This window comes from Alexandromys fortis, unplaced genomic scaffold (assembly GCF_014885135.2).
Source record: "Alexandromys fortis isolate MF-2015 unplaced genomic scaffold, M_Fortis_MF-2015_v1.1 scaffold_38, whole genome shotgun sequence".
Classification (NCBI taxonomy): domain Eukaryota; kingdom Metazoa; phylum Chordata; class Mammalia; order Rodentia; family Cricetidae; genus Alexandromys; species Alexandromys fortis.
This window is the reverse complement of record NW_026067916.1, coordinates 7,111,905-7,137,366: the sequence shown is the minus strand read 5'-3', so window position 1 is coordinate 7,137,366 and position 25,462 is coordinate 7,111,905. Positions and strand designations below refer to the sequence as shown.

At 40.3% G+C, this 25,462-nt stretch overlaps 1 protein-coding gene across 1 annotated transcript in view; it reads right to left on the bottom strand.

Moving 5' to 3' along the window:
* Window positions 1-389: 389 nt before the first annotated feature.
* Window positions 390-25,462, bottom strand: part of Sema3e (semaphorin 3E) — a 223,125-nt gene continuing 198,052 nt past the window's right edge. The window contains exons 14-18 of the mRNA XM_050139690.1: window positions 23,803-23,844; window positions 23,441-23,607; window positions 19,279-19,346; window positions 17,855-17,994; window positions 390-4,508 (exon numbers count right to left, since the gene is read on the bottom strand). Coding sequence (XP_049995647.1) covers window positions 4,053-4,508; window positions 17,855-17,994; window positions 19,279-19,346; window positions 23,441-23,607; window positions 23,803-23,844 — 873 coding nt within the window. The 3' untranslated portion in view covers window positions 390-4,052. The remainder of the gene's footprint in view (window positions 4,509-17,854; window positions 17,995-19,278; window positions 19,347-23,440; window positions 23,608-23,802; window positions 23,845-25,462) is intronic.

Genomic DNA, 25,462 nt, shown 5'->3' with positions numbered 1-25,462 from the left:
TTAATGATATTTTTCCTCCTTGGAAAAATTGACCATTTCTCTGAAGGAACATTGAATTCTACTCTAACTTAAAGGAAGACCTTCAACTCAGCATTGGAGCTCACATCAGGTTAGATATAAGAGATGGGAAAGGCAATTTCCCATCCTTCCAAATTTCATCTGGGAAAGGAAGGAAGAAAGGGTGGGAAGTAAGGAAGGAGAAGAATGAAGGAAGGGAATATAGGAAACGAGATGGGAGATGGAAGGGGAAAGGAAGGGAGGAAGAAAGATAGAAAATACTTCTTGGATAGCACTTAATATTTCGGAGAATATTTATTTCTCTTTTCATCTAAGCTGAACCAAATAGAAATCTCACTCAGTACAGACTTTGTGAAGTGTAGGGTGGTGGATTTATGTGACAGTCAAGGCAACACATAGTCACTGGTCCCTGGCAGCCTGTCACCAGGTGACAATGAGTCTCCGAGCTCAGCGTGAGGGGAAAGAAACAATATGGCACATGAGATCCCACAAGACAAAAACACTCCAGGATGGTGTTCTAGCTCAGAACTAAGCCATTTCATGCATAATGAAAGCCAATGTATAGAGCTGTCTCCCCAAGACAATAACAAAATCCCACATTACATAATGCTACTACAAGCAAAAGAGACTTTGTGGAGAATATAGCATTTATATCTGGTTTAAATCAGCAATTATTGTCCTGGAAAAAAATGAGGAGTACATTTAAAAGGAACCTGAGATTCCTTTTGATCACAGATGTGTGATGTCTACTTGGGATGTAATGTATCTATATAGCATTGAGTACCCCCCATGCTTCACAGGTCAAAAATATCATTTCTAAGGCCAATAACTGCTGTTTCTCTCACGCTTAAGACTAACATTCAAAGTGACTTGTGGTTATATTGTACAAATTTTACAAATATTCATAATTACCACGCAGATTTACAAAATCCTACAATCCACGGCAACTGCTAAGTACTCAGTACAAGTGTCCCACTGACTTTGCCAATTGTGGAAAGGAAGACACTTAGTGTAATATGTAGAATAGATCCCATATTTTCCTGTCCATTGAAACTCACAAAACCAATGTAGACTTTTAGTCCCATGCTCTGGATTTATTAGAATTTATTTCTAATTTTCTTTCTTGTTTTTCAAAATTGCAATTTTCTACCTGAAATATTCAGTATTTAATGCAACGGGGTGGGGGGGAGACAGTACTGCAGAACATTAGACACAGAAACGGCTTCTGAAACCATGACTTCTCTTTTAAGTGTGGGCTTCCTGATGTGTCTGGATCTGCAGCTGAGTAGCTAGCATTACGCTGAGGGAGCGGGCAACTCACTTTACGGTACCCTGGACACTGGGGAAGCAGGAGACTGGCCATACAAAGGGCCCCCCTGGAACAAGGATGGGGGGAGGTTAGAATCCTAGGTCAGCTGTGTGTTTTGGGGACATATTTTCTTTGTCAAGGTCATGTCTGGGAGATGTCTTATCACCTTTTGCAGAGTCCTGTAGATAGCCTGCCTGAGTTCATGGGAGGTACGTCATTGCTTCTTTTGACAGAATTCTTTCTAAAGCCAAGTCTTTTTGAGTTCTATCCTCTGGGCCAACAAAAGGCCAGTAGTGATGCTTATGCCAGGCTTTAGACTTTCAAACACACTCAGCAGAATTGTATTCTGTTGGTTTGAACCTTGGGAGGGGTTAGTGATTTATCTTAATACTGCCTGGGAGTCTATGAGCAAGAGTGGTCAGGAGAGAGACAGAGATAGTGGTACATCTGCTGCATCCTTGGGAACTGCGCTCTCTCTCTCTCTCTCTCTCTCTCTCTCTCTCTCTCTCTCTCTCTTTCTCTCTGTTACTAGTTGTCTTAAGCTGCTACTATAAACAGATACGTAGAAGCATATATAATACATGAATATAGTACATATAAATATATTTATATATAATTTAGTGTTCTTAACTTTGGACTCGAGTCCTCAACATTTTATCAAATTTCATTCCAATCAATATATTTTAAAACTATCTTTGAATTGAACTTTTTTCCCCAGAATAACCTCCGCCGTTTTATTATTTTAGTTTCTGATTAATGCCTTAGTTTAGTCACATAGTCTTCATGCGAATTTAATAATTAAATTGTAAAAAAAAAGTGTTTGAATTCTTAGCTCGCAGAGTCATAATTTTCCGCTTTACCTGCCTACCAGTGCATTAAGATTAAAATGGGCTTATGCATAGCTGCTTTGCTTTAATTTTTTAACATGGATCTAAGAGAAACTCTCTTCCTTATCTTTAATTTGCTTAGAGAAAGAATTATTTCAGAGTGTCTCACAAGGATTTGTCTATTCATTTGGAATATTCCAGACATATATGTTCCTTAGGAACCATGAGATGTGTTTATGGTTTTAATTTCCCCTCTCCCTGTTGCCTCCTGGTGTTTCTAAACTACAGTTTTTTTTTTTAAATGATTCAAATGCATGGTTTTTTTTTTTTCAATTACTTTTGGTGGACAACAATGACCCCCAGTGGATTCTGGGGGCAATAACATGTGGAGTTCTCAGAAGATGTAAACTTTCTATTTATATGTGTTATAGATTCCAGCCTTGAAGAACCTCCGTGGAGTATTTTGTAAGTAATTTGTGAGTCATACTCATCTTCGCGTGGCGGCGAAAGCCGTGAGACGTTGGCAGCACCGTATCTTCTCAGTTGCCTGGCACACGGAGATAGCAAACGGAAATACTTCAATGCAAGGTCTGAATGGCTATTCTTTACTGACCTTATGAACGCTGCAACTTGCTGTACTCTTATTCAAGACAAAAGTCTCATAGAGCTCATTTTAGAAAGGGGGCTGATAAATCTTTAAAGCACAGTTAGAAATGATTTCAAGATATAAACACTCTGGAAAAATATCAATTTTGGTAATATTTATAAGACGGGTTACAATTCTCTGAAGATCGCAGTAGTCAAAGGAATCTAAGAAGCCATTTTTGTTTATAGAAAATGAGAGGAAAATGCTACGATAATTCCTTTTCAGGAAAGCACACTTCCAAAGTATTGCGGGTCTCGGGAACGGTTGACAAAAAGCTTGCCTTTTATGTTTTAAAAGCTCAAATGCTGCTAATATCTTCACTGTATTGTGAAGTCATGAATTATCAACAAGCATACTATTTCCATACTGAACCATGATATAAGTATTATGGTTTATCTTTTTTAGTTGCGTTTTCTGAAAATGAGCTAGATGTATCTGCTCATAAAATCTTTCAAATCTCTGCCGGGTAATGACCAAAACAGCTCTAGAAGCGACCATGCCTTCTTCTACCACAAGAGGGTAGCACAAACCTTTTGATTAGCCTCGACTGTCATGTTTTGACATTTGAAAATATTTTTTCAATGAGAGTTTATCTTCCTTCTTTCCAAACTGGAGTGAAATTAAAGGATATGTCATGTTTATACAACAGAAATATTTAATACAATTTAGTGAATGTCTCATAGAAAGAACAAGCCACAGAACGGCAGGTCACAGGTTGCTCTTACGGTTGGTTTATAGCAATCACAACACAACTACATGAAACTAATGGCTTAAAAAAATAAATCAGAACAGAACAAAAAAGTTCACAGGAAAATCCTAACGTATCTGATATTCTGTGTATTTTACCTTATGGTGTCAAGGAAAACCCCAGAAAGATTAAAGCTGATTTAGTTTTACATTTGTCTTAATTATGAAAATCTATAACTTTTTCTTTAATATTATAATTATATTAAATATTCCAATGGTGAAATAATTTCCCTGAAAAGCAGCTCAAACTCAAAATTACAGCCACGGTCATGGTGTTGATAAATACAAAGTGAAGCTTTTTAAGCAAAACACTCGTTTTGAGTCCTAGCACTGTGAGCGGTTTGTACAGTAAGATGAGTATGCAGAATAACTTAATACACTGTTCCCGCCTCTCGGTACTACAGGAAGCTCTGGGAAGTCCTGGAAAGGCTTGCATGCAGTCGCTCTTCTCTTCCCTTTAAAGGTTCCCCATGCTCTGTCCCTCGGCAGCCGGTGGAGGGCGCCCTCAGGAGTCCAGCGTGTGCCTGGGCAGGCGGTAGTGCTCCGGTTTGGAGCGGAGCCTCTTTTCCTGGGGGTTGGCGTACTTCCACTTGGAGGGAGACATTTTAAGCTTTTTCCTCTTCTTATCCGTACACCACACCTTCTCGCAGTATTCTTCCACTCTCTGGAAGTTGCTGTAGCCGATCAGCTGCAAGAACTCCTTGTACCAGGGTTTCGTGCCCTGAGGCACGCTGCTCAAAGGCGGGCAGGGCATCTTGGGATGATGTCTCTCCTCCTCGTGGTCCTTATGGAACATCCCCTCCACCTTCTGCTCTTCCACTACCTCCAGCGTGATTTTACGCACAGTGTGGACAAAACCATGCTCTACGGTCTGGCAAAAATAGGTCCCAGTGTCGGATTTGCGCACTCTGAGGAAGAGTAAACCCAGGTCCATCTTCACCACTCTGTCGTCTGTCTTCACCTGGAAAACCAAAAACAAGCGGGTAAATAAGAAGATAAACAACGGGCGACGGGGTGTTGCGGCGTTCAGAAATTATCAACCTCCGCCCCTTCCCCTTATATTTTTCCCTATCAAGTTCACACCATGCATTACGACGGTCTCCAAGCGTGCTCGTAATCAAATGAGTCCTCTGTATGTGGCCTGCGCTTATTTACACTAGAAGATGCTTTCATCAATGACTTTGAGGTCACTTCCCACCAAGACAGTGGAGTCAAGGGCATGCGCACGAGAGAGCTTTTTGCCCTAATGAATCTAATTAAACAGGAGAAAAACAATCCATGCCGGCGTAGCAGTCGGCCATAAAATGAAGTGAAAATTGGCCTTTAAAAAAAAAAATGTCTAATGAACACAGCCAGTGGCACCTCCCAGGTCCCTCTGTGGGGTCCCCGTGCTCCCATCCACGTGACTAAACGTTCAGCAGGGCTCTCTGCCTAAATGCTGGGATTCTTTCACCATCTCTTCTAAACCACCCACGCAAACAGCCCAGGGAACAACATGGCATTCCTACAAGACCGTTTATTAACAACTATTAAAAGCAAATAAATGAAATCCAAATTCCACTGTAAAGGAGTCTATAGTTTAGGGTAGGGTTTAAGATTTGCGTAGTGACCAAATAACTTGTTTTTATGCTTCGAACACATTTAATTATGCGTGTTATTTCTATAAATAGATACATATATAATTCAGAGAAGAAGGCTTTCAATGGGTTACTGACACTCGGTCATCAATGCATTTGATTTGATATTAGGTGAACTAGCTTCAACTATTGGCATGGCTACTAAGTCAGTGACTGAAGGCCTTTATGTTTATTTTCTGCCTTAGTTTTCTTTGGAAAAGTGGGACAATCTAGTGACTTGAAAGACTACTGTGAAGATTGTATGGAGTCCCATGGTCTGAACATTGCTATCCGCAGTTAGCTCTGCCTTACATGTATTGATGCTCCTGGGTAAGACAAACATATGTCTTTGTGATGTCTGAGATTTTATGACGATGGACATATTCAGAGTCCATATGAGATGAACAACTCTCAGACCATACTGGAATACTCCCCCGTGGTTCTACCAAATTAAAGCCTGTTTTCACCTTTGCCGATTCAAATGAGGCTTGGAGGTTACAATCACAATACTCATGATCATTTGTACCTCAGGAAAAGGTCCTCCCAGGGCTGCTGGCTGAGGTTCTTGCCAGCCTTGACCAGAGCGCCATGGCGGAAGACATAATGTAATAACTCCAGAGAGGGATCTGGGTCATATGTTGTTGCTTTCATCAGAAATCACACCCTACACACTCACGGACACTTTAAGCTATCAGGCTTCCCGTTGGGAATCCTTTCAAGCCATGTAGAGCAAGTTAGACACTTCAGAGACAAACAGTGGAGACAAAAAGTTTCCACATAGTCTTCGTCCCTCATTCCCTTCCTTAGACAGGACTGGGCTCTGGGTGGGGGGGGGGGGGGGGTAAGGGGGCGGGTGTAGCTGCCATTAACTCAAGGACTCCTATGTGGCATGGGAAGACTGTGAGCCCAAAGCATCTTCTCTGCCTCTGAACAGACTGCTGTAGTAACAGTTGGTGATGAGAACACTTTTAGCACTGCCTCATCTACTGACATAAACACATATGTAATTGAGACAGGAGGGTAATATCGAGAACATGTTATAAAAACTGCCGGAAACACACACCGAACATCTAACAAAGAGTCAATGACCTCTAAAGGGCCGTAGCCACACTGTCTGTTGTCACTACTACCATGCTAGGCTTGGATACAGCCTCGGGTTCAACTGTGACCCTTGCCTGACGTGCACATCTGTTTCATCCTGTGATTGCTGGACCCCTTGGTGATACCAATGCAAGGGCAGCCTTCATCATTTTTAAAAGGCTGCATTGTTGCAGATGGGCCTTTCTCCTCAAGCAGTTCTGTGGGGTGTGTGTGTGTGTGTGTGTGTGTGTGTGTGTGTGTGTGAGAGAGAGAGAGAGAGAGAGAGAGAGAGAGAGAGAGAGACGTGCTTTTATCCTGCCCTGATTATCTTTAGTTCGCTTCTGTCTTTGTCAGATTTCCTCATCCTTTCAGATGAATATTTCCATGTACTTGTGACCTTTCTCTTTCTTTGTATCTCCCAGATTCCTTAAAAGGGTACACATTATACATAGACATTCCATTGTCTTTATGTTAATTTAAATAATACTAAGATATATACTATTCTTTAACAACTTTGATTCATTAATTTTCTACCCAAGCAGCCCCCTCCATTTGCTGTCTTTCCCAGCTCTGATAATTTCATAATCACTCCAGCACTCCTACCCTCTATTGATGAAAACTTATACCTGTCTACTACATATCTAACATCTATCTGTATGTCTGTCTGTCTGTCTATCTATCTATCTATCTATCTATCCATCCATCCATCCTCGTAGACAACTCATCACAAACCCTTATCAGTATTTCTTCCTGGTAACCAGGAAAAACATGCTTTGTTCTTGATTTTGCTGCAGTGTTAGAACCCACACATCTCTCTCACGCTGTCTCACAGCAGACTTCCCCAAGTCTCCTTTCTCTCCATCCCTTCTATCGGGTTCTCCTTGGCAGTGTTTGGGACTCCTGCTCTCTTCACTGACTAGGAGGATTTTCTCTGTCTGGAAACATCTTATCCAGATTGACTGATGGAATTGTGCACCGCAGGCCTCCACCTTGACCTGAAACACACATCTCTGCACACCGCCGGTCTCCACCTTGACCTGTAACACACATCTCTGCACACCGCAGGCTTCCACCTTGACCTGAAACACACATCTCTGCATACTGCAGGCCTGCCCTTAACTTGTAACACACATCTCTGCATGCCACAGGCCTGCACCTTGACCTGTAACACACATCTCTGCATGCCACAGGCCTCCACCTTGACCTGTAACACAGCATGTCTGCTTTCTTACCACCATGTTAGCTCCTCATCTCCTCTCTACACTTGAACACATGCAATGTTACGTGTACATACACTGCAGAAATTTCCTGCAGCGTTTTTCCCTCTTCATTCATACTGATAGTTCCTTCTTTAGAGTTTTCCCTTGACCCTGAACTGGGAATTTACATAGATATCTATTCCTTGTCCAAGTCGACATGAGTTGCTCAGGTGACTAACATGAAACACTATTTCTCACAGTAGGGTGAGGGGAACTGGGGCATTTCTGGAGGTCAGCCACTTTTCTGGAAGTATATTTTCAGTTACCATGTTCGCTTTTCCAATAGCCAACACTAACTCATAAGCTGTATTTTCTATCACATAGAAGATGAAATACAGCTTTAGTATTTGTGTTTACCATATACAATCTGAACCATTTTCAAAACTTAATGTTTTCCCAGATGCTAAGAAAAGCAAAGATGGACCCAGTAGACCGATGATACATCCCAGTGAGCCCAAATGGCACCACTGTGCTGAGACTCAGAAAAATAGCAGACTCATTTGAATTAAGTGTTGGGATATTAAACTACTCTATGGCATACAGTGCAAGAGGCAAAAGTTGCATGCATGTGCACACACACACACACACGCACATACACTCACGCAATACACACACGCAGGGTATGTGGCTCATGTGCCACGGTATGCATGTGAAAGTCAGGACAGCTTGCAGGAGTGCATTCTCTCCTTCCACTGCGTGGGTCCCACAAGTACATTGATCCTTGGCCACAAGCACCTTTCCCCACTGAGTCGTCTCACGTTCTGAGCATGGTGATTCCTTAGGGGTGAGGCTTCCTCGGTCCTCTTCCGCCCTTTATTCCCGTCTTATTCCTTCTTTTCTTTAGCATATCCTTCCCTGATGTCTGCCAATGCACTTGCATTTTTTGTAGGTTTAAGTTTCCTTTGCAATGCCTCCCTTACAGTCATAAGGATCTTTCCTTGTCTTTTGCAGCACACAAGATGCTTAAAGTGTTCCTTCAGTCTTTTTTTTTTTCCAATGCAACTTTCTTGTCTTTAATCAACTTACAAGGTCATCAGGGGAAAAGGGTCCTCTTGTTTTTCATGAATCATTACGTTGTAAGGAAGGGGCGTGGACTACAGTGTAAGGAAAGCATCTCCATTTTCTCTTGAGAGCAAACTGCTGCAGGTCCATGAGAATGGACCCAGCATTCACATGTTCTAGACTAACCTAACGGCGATTTGAATGGTAAGGAAGACAGCATGATTCTGATAGAAGTCAGTGAGTCAGGAAGACAGGTAGGAAAGGTCTAGGCCATCGCATCCATCCATCCATCCATCCATCCATCCATCCATCCAGACCATGAAAAACACAAACACTTCCAGTGAGCATCATCTGCTCTCTTCCCATTGTCTGCCCTGAAAGCGAATGACATGAGGAGATACAAAATTGTCTAGCACCTCTTCAGTTATTATATGAATTATTCATATGAATATGAATCATTTATAAAAATAAATAAAGTGAAATTTAAACTATGTTCAGTGGAACTAAGGGTGTGTTTTTGTTTAATTTTTGATGTTTGATAGTATAAAGTAGTATTTCATTCATAATCAGAAAATCAAATTTGAGAAACACAGCAGTATAGGCGTGTGAAGTCCAGAAGCATGTCATAGAAACATGACCGTTACCATGGGGATTGCTCTACATCAGTTACCTGCATAACAGAAACACTTCTATTCTAATACTTCTGTTTACCGTTACTGGTTACAGTGAACTCACGCTTTTTCCTCAGGAATAAAGGTCATTCTAAGTCCCTCTACCCATTGTTAGGTGGCCTCAAAAATTAAATGTGCCTTCTATGGGTGATGGACAGCCAAAAATAAAAATGACTCAGAAAGTTATATTTGAATTCCTCCCATGCTTTAATCCTTCCACCTTAGTTAAGCTGGATACCTCCAGCATCAAATCTTGACCACAGGATTTTTTTTTCATACAACTGTGCCTTTTCTACGTCTGCAGTTCAGATTTCTGTGGTCAAGAAGAGGGTACATAAGAAATCCTTCTCTCAGATGCTCTCCTGGGCAATCTATATAAACACAGAATTCTCACTGAAAATGGTTTTACTGTTCTTCACTATAAAGATCGATTCAGGATGTGCCATAATAGCAAATAAAAAAAGTAATTGAACCAAGGGCAGGGCACATCTGGGAGCAAGACAGAAGGGAGCACTGGCTCTCAGGTGTATTAGCTACACGGCTCCATGCTTTTTACTGGAAAGGGACAGACATGGGCCTTCCGTTAGCTTAATGCAAAAATACATCTAATGACAACATCAATTTAGTCAAAAATAAAGACCAACAGCATAGTATTTTATTTATCTGACCAGCATTTGACATAAATGGTGGTTGACTTAGGGAAAATTCATCTGAAAAGATAAAATTAAATTTTTCTATTATTTAATCATGTTCTAATATGACACAGCATATGACAGAGATGGTTGCTAACTAGAGAGGGAACTGCTTGTCTCTCCCGTGGAAGTTTAGCACCACACAGGGAACAAACGTGAAAAAGGAAAGTTATCGCCTAACATAAGAAGACATTGAAAGTTATCAGGATTAAGAATACCAATTTGATTGACCAACATATTTAAAACAACCAGGATGGGCAAAATGACTCAGAGAATAAAATGGCAAGATCGGTGGCCTTAGTTTGATTGCTGTGACCCAAGGTAGAAGGAGAGAAAAGACTCTTAACAGAATCCATTCTCCATTGTACAGCAACTGTACAATGTAGAGGAACTGTTTGGGGTCTTTTACCCTCTCATCAAACTAAGTAGGCTAGGTGACTAATTATCTCCAAACCAGAAAAGAGTTGGTACATTTGAAAGTATGAAGTTTTCTTTTCCATTGAAACTGAAGTTCTGAATGTTTACTGATTGCAAACATTACTATTTTTTAAAATGATGAACATTTTTAATATGTTAAAAAGGAAACATCCAAATTCCTAAGCAGATGTTTCAAATGAGGCAATAGTGTATGCTCATTGTGTTGTATAAACAAGAAAAGCAAGGACACTGGTGTGGAAGCAAACCCCACGCAGTCTGTGCATGTACATAAAGGCACAAGCATGGACTTCCGGCATCAGCGGTCCCTCACCTTTCTTGCCCATTGCTTGGCATTGATGAAGGTTGGAAAAATGAGTAGCAAACAGGATGGTAGACAAAACATGGAGTCGTACTTTGTAACTGATTTTACTTTATATGACATAACTTCAGTATCAACAGTGGAACTCACAGGAGCGGCCATCTTTGCAGGTCTTACTGCATAGCCAATACAGAAGCAATGAAATCTAAACATAGGCAGAAGGAGCGGCTGACTGCTGGCCAAACCTGACTACTGCACTCCTCAGTGGGATCAAAGTGACTTTGATGAGCTTACATGGCTCAGTGGGTGGGCTAAAAGCAGTTAAAAATGTTATTAAAAATGGTAACTTTAAGATGGAATTAAAACAATATTGGGAATAAGGTGCAATTCAAGATTTGGGACTGATGTCATTTTAGGCTTTTTCTTGAAATTTCCATCACAAATAGACACATCTGTGTATTATTTAAAGTTGACATAGTGCTTACAATAAGCTAGATGGAAGTCAGACTATTTTGTTGTTGTTTTTTCAAGACAAGGTTTTGCTGTAGCTTTGGAGCTTGTCCTGGAACTAGCTCTTGTAGACCAGGATAGCCTCGAACTCACAGAGATCCACCTGCCTCTGCCTCCCAAGTGCTGGGATAAAAGGTGTGCACCACCAAAGTAAGGCAGACTATTTTTAAACCATACTAACATAGGTTTCCATTTAAACTGAAAATTCACAATGGTAAGATCAATAAGAAGAGAGGGGAAATGTTTCCTCTATGGTCAGCAAAACAGAGACTGTACAAACTTTTTTGTTCTTATGGTCCAAGTGCATGCTTTCTTGCTGTATCCCACTTGGAAGGAGAAGGACAGGTTTACGTAGTACACCTTCAGGTGGCTCCCAAACCTCCCCTCACCAAGAAACTTATGACAGTTCAACTCACTGCTGAAAGCCAATTTCCTTACAGTATCATTAGGACATTGCATGAGTAAAGTCCAAAATCTAGAAGATTCCACTATAAACAGTTTGTTCACACTATTGCTTAGTTCTAGTGAGAATTTATTATGGTGACATTTTAGTGCTCACAAAACAGTGAGGAGACTTTTTTTTTCTGATACATCATCTTCTTCAAAACACAGGGGTACCTTTCACAATGATACTTGTTGGGTAAGGTTTCAGTGTGTGAGCATTTTTTACCAAGTCATTAAATCTAGGAGCAGGACATTTTTCTATAAAGAGCTATGCAGTCAGTACTTTGTTCCTTATGAATTATGTTCTCTTCTGTCAGTATTCCTGATTAATAAGCATATAAATCTTAGCAAATAAGGCATGTTAAGATATTCCCCATTTACTGAATTTTAAACTATAATGTGTCTACATTTCAGAGAAAGAAAACATTTCAATTGTACAGCTAAATGCTTTAACGAGAAATAATTTTTTTCCATAATGAAGGTAGTACTGAAATTTGGCAGTTATTTGGGGGCCTTAAACTTTCAAGTATGTAAAATTGTAAGATTGAGAAATCAATAAACTAGGGAATAGTTGTGATTTGGATTTTCTTTTAGAAGTGTTTTGTTTTTCTAACCAGAAGAAAAGAATAATTTGCACCCTCTTTATGTAAAGTTTAGTCTATTGTTTCAGATGAAAATGGTACACCAAAACATTTGTGCTCACCAAAATTAATCAATGACAGCAGACCATTAAAGCTGCTAGCCTTCATCTGTGGAGGAACTCCTACTATCCACTTACACCAACTCTTGCTTGTCCCCCAATGAGAGGAAGAGGCGTTGTTGTGTTGGTTGGGAGCCTAGCCTAGCAGAGCCATCTTGCCAGTCCACTCTTTGTCTGTTTTAGAATCCAGCCTGTCTCTTTGCTCTGGGATCACACATGTTCTTCATCTTGCTTAGCCATTTAGCTGCACCCCCTCCCCTGCTATTTCCTCTCAACTATCAGTAGAGCCAAGCCCCATATTTCAACAGAAACAATCCAAACCTCACAGTTACCCTTGTCTCCCGGTTCCTCCTCTTCTCTTAGCTTAGCTTTTGGTACAGTCCACTGCTCTGACTGCTTCTCCTTCAACCCTAACCCTACCCCTTGACGGCTTCTTCCGCAGCTCTCCCACTCTACTCTTCTTGCTAGAAATTGAACATGTGCCTCCTGCATTTTGCAAAGTATGTTTCCGATTACCATATCCCGGCCAATTTCTTCTCCATACTCCAGTCTGACCTCTCTGTCTCTAATTACCTAAGTTATTCTACTCTAAACGTACCGGCAACTTATTTTTATCCGTATAATGTATATAGTGATACTGGCTTTCTCAGATAAGCGTTGGAAGTTTTATGCTGGTTACAGCGTATAAACACTTCAGAACAGCACAGGGTGTACGACAAACACTGAATGGATGATAACTATAATCACCACTTGTTTTCTATTTCTTTCGCAGTCTGTCATCTAATTTTCTCTATAATGTATGATTTTCCTTTGTTCATAGCTGGAGCTCCCATTAGTTCTTTTTTTTTTTAAGATTTATTTATTTATTTATTATGTATACAACATTCTGCCTCCATGTACGCCCTCACGCCAGAGGAGGGCGCCAGATCTCATTACAGATGGTTGTAAGCCACCATGTGGTTGCTGGGAATTGAACTCAGGACCTTTGGAAGAGCAGATGGTGCTCTAAACCACTGAGCCATCTCTCCAGCCCTCCCATTAGTTCTTAATTGTTAATTAAGATAAGCTTTGCAAAGGGAGGCATCTCTGTCTTGCTGCTCCGTTCCCTCCCGAACTGGTACCAGGCTGTACTTAAAGCAGTAACTTTACAGCCCATGTGCTCTTAGAGAAGTAACCTCCTCTCTCTGTGCTTCTGCTTCTTTACCTACAAGGATTCATCACTAGACTGCTGCAGGGGCTAAAAGTATCAACAGAAATAGATGCTTAGGATAAAGCAAAGCGCACAGACCTAGAAAATACAGCCGTTTTATGGTAACGCAGGGGCTATCCTTTTCCGGAAGGTCACAGAGTCAAAGCTTGGAAGTCACACGAAGAATGAAAACTCATTGCTGCAGATACTATGTAACAATGACTCCTGGTACCAGAGCTTAGACTGGGGCAAGTTCAAATGTGGCAAGGGTCTTAGATACTTAAGCATGAAGAATAATGGCTCTGTCACCGAAGCCGAAGCCGAAGCCGCCTGCTTAAGTGTTTGTAAGGCTTACACTGGCAGATGTCAAGTGTCTAAACTCCTGCTATGAGCCACATTCCCCTTGCTCTTCACCTTTAAGCATGTGAAAGTGTATTTATATTCTGATTTCAGAAAACTCTGTCATTTTGCAGAACATTTAGTAGAACGAGGCCTGGTCCTGAGTTTATTTTATTAGGTGTGAGCTATTACACATTCTGAGTTTCAATTACTTTGATTATAAAGTATGTTTTTAGAAGGGTTGTAATAGACTATACAGTCCTTTATACTGAGACAACGGATGACTATAAACTAACCTTGGATCAGATATTCTTGAGTTTAAACACCGGGTATGTCACTGCCTGTTTATGAGCTATAACCCTCTCGACTTAACTTTCTGCAAGTAAGAAGAGACTAATCATGTCCCCAATCAGTAGAGAGATCTAGCAACAACTAGGAAGGCACCTAGCACAGTCCTACACTAAGGTTTACAATAAGGATCGACTTCTATCAAAAGACGCTAGGTCTTTTGTCCTTCGCATAGGACAGTGTTGTGTCTAGCAACCAGCATGTTTACTTTATTCCCTGCATATTAAATATGCTTATAGCAACTATTAAAAAACATGCTATGGAAAATGTTCCATGAAGTACAAAGAAGAGCGTATTTTAATAAATATTTGCAGACCTAATAAAATGTGTAGAGATTGTTTCCACATGGTGTATTTAGGGAAACAGGAAATTCTAAGATGGGGAGTTGAGAGAACTGCCGGTGCCCAGACTTTAGAAGGCAGACAAATGAGATTTTTAGATGCTGCATGGTGACTCAGGAGAATAATATGATCAGATACTTTATCCATATGAACGTGTCATTTGCAGATAACACCACAAGACTCAGTGTAGTGTATACATATATATATACATACATATATATATGTATGTATATATATATGTATTTGTACACACACACTTAAAAAAGGCAGAGTTCGGGCTGGAGAGATGGCTCAGTGGTTAAGAGCATTGCCTGCTCTTCCAAAGGTCCTGAGTTCAATTCCCGGCAACCACATGGTGGCTCACAACCATCTGGAATGAGGTCTGGTGCCCTCTTCTGGCCTGCAGGCATACATGTGTGCATAATAAATAAATAAATAAATAAATAAATAAATAAATAAATAAATAAGATATTTAATAAAAAAAAAAGGCAGAGTTCCCAGAATCAAAGATTTTAGTTCAGTAGTAGGGAGATGTTATACCCTGTGGCCTGACCCACTTTGTGAAGTGAGGGATACATTTTGACTGTTGTTGCCTAGAACGCTGTGCACAGCATCCCCCAAGAAACTAAGAATTTGCTCAGTAAAATCAAACATCTTTCATTATGGGCTACATATTGCAATAAGACTACTATACGTCTCAAAGTAAATGAGGTGTAGAAATGATAATGAATGCAAAAATGATCCCTAAATGAAACTCAGGGCTTTCTGAGTCATTCTGCTTTCGGTGTCGAATATGTACATCTGGCCTCTGATGACGTCAGCAGTTTGTTTTGTTTCAGCTTGTCAAGAACTAGACGAATACATTGCCATGTCTGTTGTAAACCGTTAACTGTCTGACAAAGCCATGGTTTTCTTTCAGAGGGTAAATTCAAATTCCAAATGTCATAGCTGTAACAGAAATTGGGGTGCAGCTGGCAAGAAGGTAGGCAGAAACAGCAAGGTTGGGAAGAAGCTCAGAGCCGAACACTGATGGATGCTCTACATCGGCATGACTTCAAAGGAGGCAGATTCCAGTGAGCTCCAAAGGAGAAGCAGAACTCAGTGAGGGAAGAACCCACTGACGAAAGAATTACTTCTGTCTTCAGAAGCATTCTAACTGCAGCAACTGTGGAGTATTCCCAGGTCCCCTCCTGCCAAGTGCTACAGTGGAATTTAGAAAGCCGTTTCATCTCACATTTGTGGAGTGGATTTAATTATTAATTGATTGCACTGGCAATAAATAAACAACTTAATTAAGTGTGGTATGTTACATTGCCTTTGCCTCTGTATGTCTTGTTACACTGGGCAAGTTCTGCTTATCAGATAACCTTCCCTTTTATCCCTAAACCTTAGCATGGTAAGGCTCTTCCTTCCTTCCTTCCTTCCTTCCTTCCTTCCTTCCTTCCTTCCTTTCTTTCTTTCTTTCTTTCTTTCTTTCTTTCTTTCTTTCTTTCCATTTTTAGGGTTTTTTAATTATACAATATATTTTGGCCATGTTTTTCCCATCACCCAGGTCTTCCCCAACTCCCTACCCACCTAACTTTATTCCTCTTTTCTCTCTCTCTTTCTCTCTGTTCCCCCCCTCTCTCTCACACACACACATATATGAAATAACACAATTTTTTTTAAAAAAAATAACAATTAAACAAAACAAAACACCAAAACAAAGTTGGGTGTAGTGGTGCACACCTTTAATGCCAGCACTCGGGAGGCAGAGGCAGGTGTATCTGTGAGTTCTAGGCCAGCCTGGTCTACAGAGGGAGTACAAGAACATCCAGGGTTACACAGAGAATTCTTGCTTCAAAAAAACCAAACCAAAATAAAACAAAAGCCAGGTTGGCTTTGAGTTCGCCAACCTGCCTAGGTTGATATACCCAGAGACACTCCATTGGAGAAAACTGATTTCCCTTTGCCAATAGTTATCAATCACAAACAGCTTTCTGCTTAGGGGTGAGTCTGTGTCCACTTCCTATTTTCAGTGTTGGGAGTCCATCTGGCTTGAACTTGTACAACTTTTCTTTCTATGACTATTAATGGACCCAGGATTAATAAATTTCATCATCTTTCAAGTATACTATGTGATTACAGACTAAACATGTTACATTATTAGTTTCACAAAAGCCAAAAAAAAAAAAAAAAACCTATTTTGGAGGAACTGGTAATTTTGACTTTAGTGACAGATTTAATCTGAAGTAAAAAAAAAATAAAGCAGTCATTTCTACTGGTCATCTACAGACACGCACATACAGCTCTCCTCTGTGCACAGGCTGGAGGAATCCATCACTGTGCACAAGGCAGGCTGGAGGCATCCCGTCAGCTCTCCTCTGTGCACAGGGCAGGCTGGAGGCATCCCTTCTGCAATCCTCTGTGCACAAGGCAGGCTGGAGGCATCCCTTCTGCAATCCTCTGTGCACAAGGCAGGCTGGAGGCATCCCTTCTGCAATCCTCTGTGCACAGGGCAGGCTGGAGGCATCCCTTCTGCAATCCTCTGTGCACAAGGCAGGCTGGAGGCATCCCGTCAGCTCTCCTCTGTGCACAAGGCAGGCTGGGGGCATCCCTTCTGCAATCCTCTGTGCACAAGGCAGGTTGTAGCAACTCATCACTCACCTAGCATGAGGACTTCCCTTTCTAGCAAGGGCCATCTGTACTCTATTCATCAAGACCTTCCCACTGCTGCAAATACTGTTCTTGCCACTTTATAGATCCTCTTGTGAAATAGAATCGGAATCCTTTAGTGAGCATCCGTGAGATCCCTCCAGGCCATTCTGAATGTGCTTTAAGGCTGCCTGTCTCCCTTTCTCTCGAAGTAGCAAAGTCATTGCCCCAATCCTTAAGAGACCTCAACAAAACAATCTCCAAAGCTACTCAAAATGGGCAGAGTGTTGAGGCTCACCTTTGTTCCCAGGGGATTAGAATCCTATTCGATTTTAAATGAAATCTCACTTGATTTAAAGCTTTATTAATACTGATGCCACTATTATTCTTATATGTTAATAACTTTGCTATTTCTCAGGACTACTTCCTTGACGGATGTAGTTTAACATTTTGCCATGACATATATCATGAAGCTGTAGGTACTTTCAGCAGGAAATACATGAAATATCAATTTCCATAGTTCAAAATATCAATTCCCATGTCTATGCAAAACAATCTATTTGAAACATAAACAATAGTTTTATAAATATATATTTATATTATAAAATTACATATGTATAAAATTCTAGAAACTATAAGACATACTTAGCTCAATGTGGTTTTATTTGAAACACCAAGTTTACCCAGCTTCTCCCTGCAGCTCGCTCTAGGTAGGACAGCGATGTGAACGTGTAGCCAAGACTTACCTCTTCTTTTCTTGCCTCACGTCCTTTCTGCACAAACCAGACGACCTTCGCTTGTAGCGAGCGTGGGGTGCACTCCAGCAGCGTGCTGTTGCTCTCGATACCATAAGCCAGCCTCTCTTCTGTCCGGTCCAAAGCGTCTCCTACAGCAGAAAGGCGGGAGCATCAGTAGCAAGACCGGAATTTTATTGCTAGATGGCTTTTATTCTTTTTATCATATTCAGGTCCAGCAGCAAGGTAAACAACTCTTTCCTGGTTGCTGCTAATCACTACACACTTCTGAAAAATGAGTTATTTGGAACACCATCTGAAAACTTGGGGATTACAAAAGGTAACTACATGATGAAGTGAGACAGAAGGCGGCACCTGGGAAACTGGAGCAGTGAGGACAGAGATAAAGTCAGAGGCAACATTCTCTGATACGGCAGGGGCATAGCATGAGACCACATGTTCAAAGAAGGTGTCTGATTTTCTCAGGATTTTTTTACCCTCATTTGAAGACTGATCTCTAAACTTCCTCCAATTAAGACCATACTTTCTCTTGCATGTATTTCCCGTAACTGGAGTCCCTGCATGGAATTTTCTGGGTCTAAAATAGTAGAAGCAATAATACTAATGATAATAATAGTAATAGTAATAATAATAATAAGCCTCTGGGCTGCAAGTTCTATCAGTAGGAATAACGCCCGTTGACTGTCCATGATGTCAGCCAACACCCTGCGCTTCTTGGAGACCCAATAACAAAATACAGCTCTGTCACTGTCTACGACAACAGGACTGGAGAGATCGTTTTTCCTGTTTTGTTTGACATTCTTGTTTTTGCCTAAATGTGAAGATAGTTAATATCAGTTCTAAAATTACTCTGCTGTAGCAGAAGAGGAAATGGTTTTCATTTGTTCTAAAACTTAGTAGATGAGGTGATATATGTTACGTCATAAATAATAAAAATAAATTTGAGAAGGGTGGTGGTGTTTCTCATCTTTGATCCAAGCATTCCAGGGGTAGAGGCAGGTGGATCTCTGAGTTGGAGGCCAATCTGGTCTACAGAGCAAGCTCCAGGACAGCCAGGACTACACAGAGAAAACTCTGTCTTAAACAAAAACAAAAAAACAAAACCAAAAAAGGGAGGGTGGGTAATAAATCTGAGAAGAAGAGGTAGGTCCTGGAAGGCACGGCCACCAACCGCTGGTAATTTGCTGTTTCTCCTCCTAACTTTCCTCAGCCTTGATGTCTGTTACCAGGTTGTGTCAGTGATGGGATCTGCAGCCAGTTTTGCTATTCTGTCAACTACATCTGATTGCAAACGTCGGGCAAAAACAGATCCTTCCAAAACAGTGGTCCAGGAAGGAGATGCATTTAAAGAAATGCGCAGTCCATCTTCAGCATATAGTGGGTAAATCACAACCATCGATTTTTCTAAGAATTACCAGCAAACTGTTGTCCGAAGCACTGCTGGGCCGCGTTGCCATGCCGAACGTCCTGCCTGCGGAACCGCCTGGAAGAAAGAAAATTCAGGAGATTCTGAGATTTCATTTTACTGGATTTAAAAATACAGCCAAACACAGTGACGATTCCAGAAAAGTTCTGCTGTTGGAAAAAAAAATTATCTGTTATATAAAAGCAGCATAAAATCCAAGGTTTACATTTTTCTTATTTCCAGGCAGTATTTTCAATGGTTCGAAGATCTATGCAACACTGTTCTTTATACGTTTACATTTGTTTGAACTCCAGACCCTCAAATACTAATTTAATAAATTTCTCTTTACAGTTTGTTAAACATTTGGTTCAACAAGAAACTCACAGTCTGTAAAGGAATGACAAGTGGTGTGCCCAGTTAAGAACAATAGGAATATTTATTTGAGTAGAGACTGTAATAAAAGCCCTACACATAACGAAATGCAACAAGGAAAAAGACATGCGAATCCAAATATTTTACCTTCCTAGCCTCTCGAGTTTTCATTGTTACCGTTCCTAAGTCTCTTCGCTGTCTTGAAAAATGATGGTGGAATGTCAGCGGGGAGGGCAGTTTTTATCACGGGAAAAGCATGAGTAGAAGATATTACCAATCAAATTTCGGCGCTCTGCACTATATAGAGAAGAATACTGGTTTTGTTTTTAATGGATTGCTAATTAGAAAACTTTAGCCAAAGATACAGAACGTGACAAAATGAAAGTTAGAACTTCTATGAGAGTCATTGCTCTGTGCTAGACTGAATAAAAACTTGTAATAAAGGCAAAGGATTGGGGGGGTTAGGGCTTTGTTTTATGCTGGTGTGCACAGCTAGCTTCAAGAACAGTGAGCAAGGAGTCTCTTCAGCTGCCACTGTGGATCCAGCCTATGGTGAGCACTGCTCCACAATATGAGTCTGCTGGGCAATGGTGGCTGATGCGGTTGGGGTCAAAAGCAGCAAGGGAGGAAACAGTTTTCATGTTGCAGTGATGATGTTTTGTTGAGATATTATACTAACTATATGAGGATAATAGAAACCTCATCTAGATCATTCTAGAAAAGAAACTTGAATGATATATAAATAATTCAAATTTTTGTTCATAATAATTGGAAACCCGCAGTACTGAAAAGGTGACATCTTCCAGCAGGCTTTCAGCTCCTGTTATAGTACCCAATCATTATCCTTTAGGCCAGCATTAAACAAAACACGTGTTATCATCAGGACACGAGAGCTTGACCCAAGGAGCTATACACTCTTGAAGAATGAATATTTTTCCTGTATCCCTTCCTTCTTAGGAACTTGTAAAGAGGATACTGGAAATAAACAAAGGAGAGCCAGGAGGAGAGGAGGAGCCAGCTGCAGGGATCGCAGTGTACTTTGGAAGGTCATTTAGAAGTGGCCAGACTGTGAATTGGAGTCTCCCCTATCAACACATTTTCACTCTGGGAGAGGAAAGAAAGGTTTATGTAAACTAGTGCTTTTTCTCTCCCGCTTCTATTCAGGTCTGAGGCAGAAATGATTCCTACAAAAGCAAACTACTTTCTCTCCATGTGCTGGAATTTACCCCAAACGTCTCCTCCAGGAGTAACGGTCGAAAAGAACTGGACACAGGGGAAGATCTCGAGTGCCCTGAACTGAGCTAATTCATTTCTAAACAAGGCTTCGGATCCTGGCGTCTCATCCCTTACTGCCCATTTATTTTGTACATTAATCTAACTTTTTCTAAGTTACTCTTATTGGCCTTGTGCTGTGGAACAATCTTTGTGCCCTGATGTAGTACACTCATTGGTTAATAAAGAGCTGACTGGCCAATAAATAGACAGGTAGAGGTTGGGTGGGGCTTGCAGACAGATGGGATGCTGGGAAAAAGAAGGGTGGACTGAAGAGTCCCCAGGAGCTGAAATTACTGTGGTGAGACAAGGAATTGAGCCACATAGACAGAAATATAGGTTAACTAAAGTTATACGAGCTAGTTGAGTAATAAGCCCAAGCTATTGGCCTAGCATTTATAATTAGTAAGGCTCAGTGTGGTTATTTGGAAGGTGATTGGCAGGACAGCTGACTGCCGAGATACTGAAACACCCTACCTACAAATCTGTGGTTGCATACTTTTAAAAGACGCACACCAAATGAAGAAATATTAGCTCTGGAAATTCCTCCGTTAGAACAACATTGCTGCTGTGTGCCTGATGAAGAGCTTGCTAGTCATGTATAAAATCGCACAACTCATAAGCGATTGGTGCAGTGTCTGCAAACATTTATTTTATAATTGCCAGTGACAATACATCAATAAGCCTCATCACATCTGTAAAATGTCCCTTTGTGGCATGACTGGAGATAAAGGAGTGTGGAGAAACATTTGATGGTCTTTGTCTATAGGTATCCACCCTGGTTTCAAAAGTTTAATGAGAGGATAAATCTTTGGTGAGATAAGTCTATTTACCTTGATTTGTTCTCTACACAGTGTACACCTACATGTGCGTGTGTCAACATCTCATTATAGCTCATAAGTCTCTACATTTTGCATCACTTAAAATTAAATTTGAGCAAAAATGTAAAACCCACTAGTATTAGATCTTTAAAATAATCCCTTCAGATAAGTTCCTCTTCTAGTATTCACTCCTGAGTCAGTGAAGGGCACGGTTCCTGCTGAGCACTCGATGCCTTTGCACAATCCATCACCTTCCTTAACGGGAACCTCTCTCTACTGTGTCATAGCAGTGATGCTCAGCTCTAGAGACTGCAATAAAGCATCCTCCACACTGCCCTTGGTCAAGCACCTAAAATGCTCAGAGACGAGCCATCACTGGTGCTGTTCTCAGCTCTACTCTCTACCCAAGGCCTTGGTTTCCTGTAGACGAAGGTCTTCACACCCCAAGCTTGCAGGACAGTACGCACGGAGTAGGTGAACAAGCTTCCTTAGCATTTCAAATAAGTCCAACTCTGTTCTTCAAGAACGGCTTGGAATACTGATTAAGCACTTGTAGAGAAATTGAAATGATTTGCTCCCTAGTTCAGCACAGTTGGTAAAAACTATTTTGTCCACAGTTCTCTGAAAGATGCCTTCATCTTTGTCTCATTATATTCTGTCTTTAAATCATTCTTAGAATGTTAATTTACTAAAGTCAAATTAATAAAAGTTTTGAATTAATGAAGACTTTTGTGTTTGTGTGCATGTGTGTGACAAAGAGACAGACAGAGACTTTTTGTGTGATCATAAAAAGATTATTATACTGATTTAGATTCAATTTGGATCAAAATATATTTTTGAAAATTAACACAAAATTAAATTAGAATAACTGGAATTCATATACATATCTTTTCTGAAAGAATTTTAGATGATTCTATGTATTGCTCTATATATTCTTTATGAGAAAAAACACCCTGCTTTTTATATAAGATTTTTCCTTTTTCTTTTTCTAAAATATATACAACTGCCACATAGCATAAGTGGAAAAATAGTCTTCAAGGTATTGTGTGAGCCTAAACTCCTGTTTAGAGATAGCGTGGGTTTACTTTCCCTTGCAAATGGCAATGATTTCACAGAGCTATAGACATTAGACTTCAGAGGTCTCTTGGTACCTTTCATTTGTGTTGAATTAAATCACACATTTCATTAATTATACAGGTCATGTGTTTGCTTAGGAGTTAAAATATTCACTTTCAAACTGACATAAATGAAGACCAGCTGCTGGAGGGGACTTGGGAAACTGCAGGGTGTGTTCGAGGATGTATTTATTTATTTCCTTTTTAAGTCTCTGAATCCTTCAAGCATGGTGGCTTGCCATTTCCATGTTTTTAGTTTCTCTGAAGTTCATTATGTCTTGGAGCGACAAAAAAAAAAAAAAAAATCAAAGGAGGGGGAGATTCAGTGCAAAGTGAGGTAAAACGAAAAAGTCTGAAAGGCGGTGCTCAATTCTGCTCAGTGTACAAGATCTGCACATTAAAGGTGTCGGCATAAAAATGGCAACTTGTGAACGCTTTATGTTTATGAACAGAATATAATTAGGGTGGTTTGTTTAGATTTAAAAAATAGCTCGTTTTCATTGAATGTGCACAAAAAGGAAAAAAAAAAAAAGACCCTCAAAATGATAGTTTTTCTGAACAGTGGAAACTTTCCCCTGAGTCAATAGCTTACCTCTTTGCATGTGCACCTGTTGGGTAATACCTGGAGCAGGAAATGCCATCCCAGGCACAGTAAGGGTCTCGCGCCAGGCAGCAGTCCGCGCAGGCATTGCCGTACATGTCGCAGTGATGGAACCTGACCTGCGCCACCGCGGAGGGCGATCCGATGTAGAGCTGTTGCTACGGGAGAAGCAGGAGGCCGTTAGCGGAGCTGAACGTGCAGGATTCGCTAAGACAGAGACTGTCGTCTTCTTACAGTGGTAACAATAAATAGCCAACAACCGGTTTTCCATATAGAAATCGTGTGCTACCCGTCCTTGAATGCTACGGTGTTAATTAACAAACAGGAAAGACTTGGGCATGCAAGCAACTTACTCTCTTTGATGAGATTTCCATAGACATGATAGGAGCTGGATCCTGAAAAGAGTCGAAACGTTTTCTTTTAAGTAAATAGAGGAATAGCAGCTTAATAAGAAGTCAAAATAGTTATGACAGGTGCTAAGCTTGCGGCCTGTATCGTTTGCTTTAGTGAATCAGCATGCAAATCCAATTCAATTAAAACACGCCTTTCCATTATTTCCTAATGGCGAGGAAAGTGGGTGATGCAGTTATTCTTTGCCTCTGAAGTAAACAGCAACTGTTTTGATTAATATTTGTGATTTACAAAGCCCTACACATCCTTAGAATAATAAAGTGGAAATTTACTAAAGTATTTGAACCGCATTTTAGAATATGTGTAATTCCTAGTAAACTATATGGTTTTTAGTTATTTGAACTCAAGCCTGCAAGGACCATGCCTTCAATATGAATGACCAGAGTGAACCACTGTACAATGTTTGACCATGACGAAAAATCTCATTTTCTTAGGATTACGGTAGAGGAAAGACAATATATGGTACAGCATCAGGAGCCTTCATGTTAGGTTAGCAATGCTGTTTAATAGTTGAGCCTCTTTAACACTCACACACGCACGCACGCACGCACACACACACAAAATCTCTAAAATTAGTCATACAAACAGAGAAACACCAGGCAGATGGAACTCACTCAGGGAATAGCTACTCTTTGAGTAATTAATTTTTTAAGAGAAAATATATGGACATCAAGACAGTTTTTAAATTACTTTTCAGATTTATTTACTGAGTGTGTGTCCTGGAGGCATAGTACCTGTGTGAAGATGGAGGGCTGCTTTCAGGAATCTGTGCTTTCCTTTTACCGTGTTGGCTCCTGGGATCAAGCTTGAAACATTAGTCTTGGCAGCAAGCTGCCTTCCCAGCTGAGCCATCTCTCCCAACTTAACAGTTTTTTGTCCTGTTTTGGGTTTTTTTCTCTCTCACTCCTTTTTCTATCTATTTATCTCTCTCTCACCTATCATCTATTTATCTATCATCTATCTATCTATCTATCTATCTATCTATCTATCTATCTATCTATCTATCTATCATCTATCTATCTATCTACCATCTATCATCTATCTTCTATCATCTATCAATCTCTCATTTTTCTACCTATTTTTCTATCATCTATCTATCTCTCTATCATTTTTCAATCTCATATTTTTAATCTATCTATCATCTATCAATCTCTCATTTTTCTACTTATCTATCATCTCTCTACCTGTCTCTCTATCATCTATTAATCTTTCATTTTTCTATTTATCTATCTACTATCAATCTCCCAATTTTCTACAATCATTTATATATCTATGTATCATTTATCTATCTATTTTTGTTTGGGTTTGTGTGTGTGTATGCATTATGTAACATTTTGGACAATGAAACACTTTGCACACAAGGGCATTGCTCATTTATTTATCCAGGTAGCCATGCTCCTAAAGAGTTAATGTGGAAAGATACTGATAATGAGAGCTGTTGCTTCAATGCTAAATTAAATATTACATACAGGCCCATAATGCATAATAGCAAGTATATCTGCTGTAGTTGAGAGAGAAAGAAGGCTTTCCCTGTGAACAGCACTAGGGAAATCCACTCTCAGGGATAGCAAACATAAAATGTCTCTTTCTCCATTAACCATT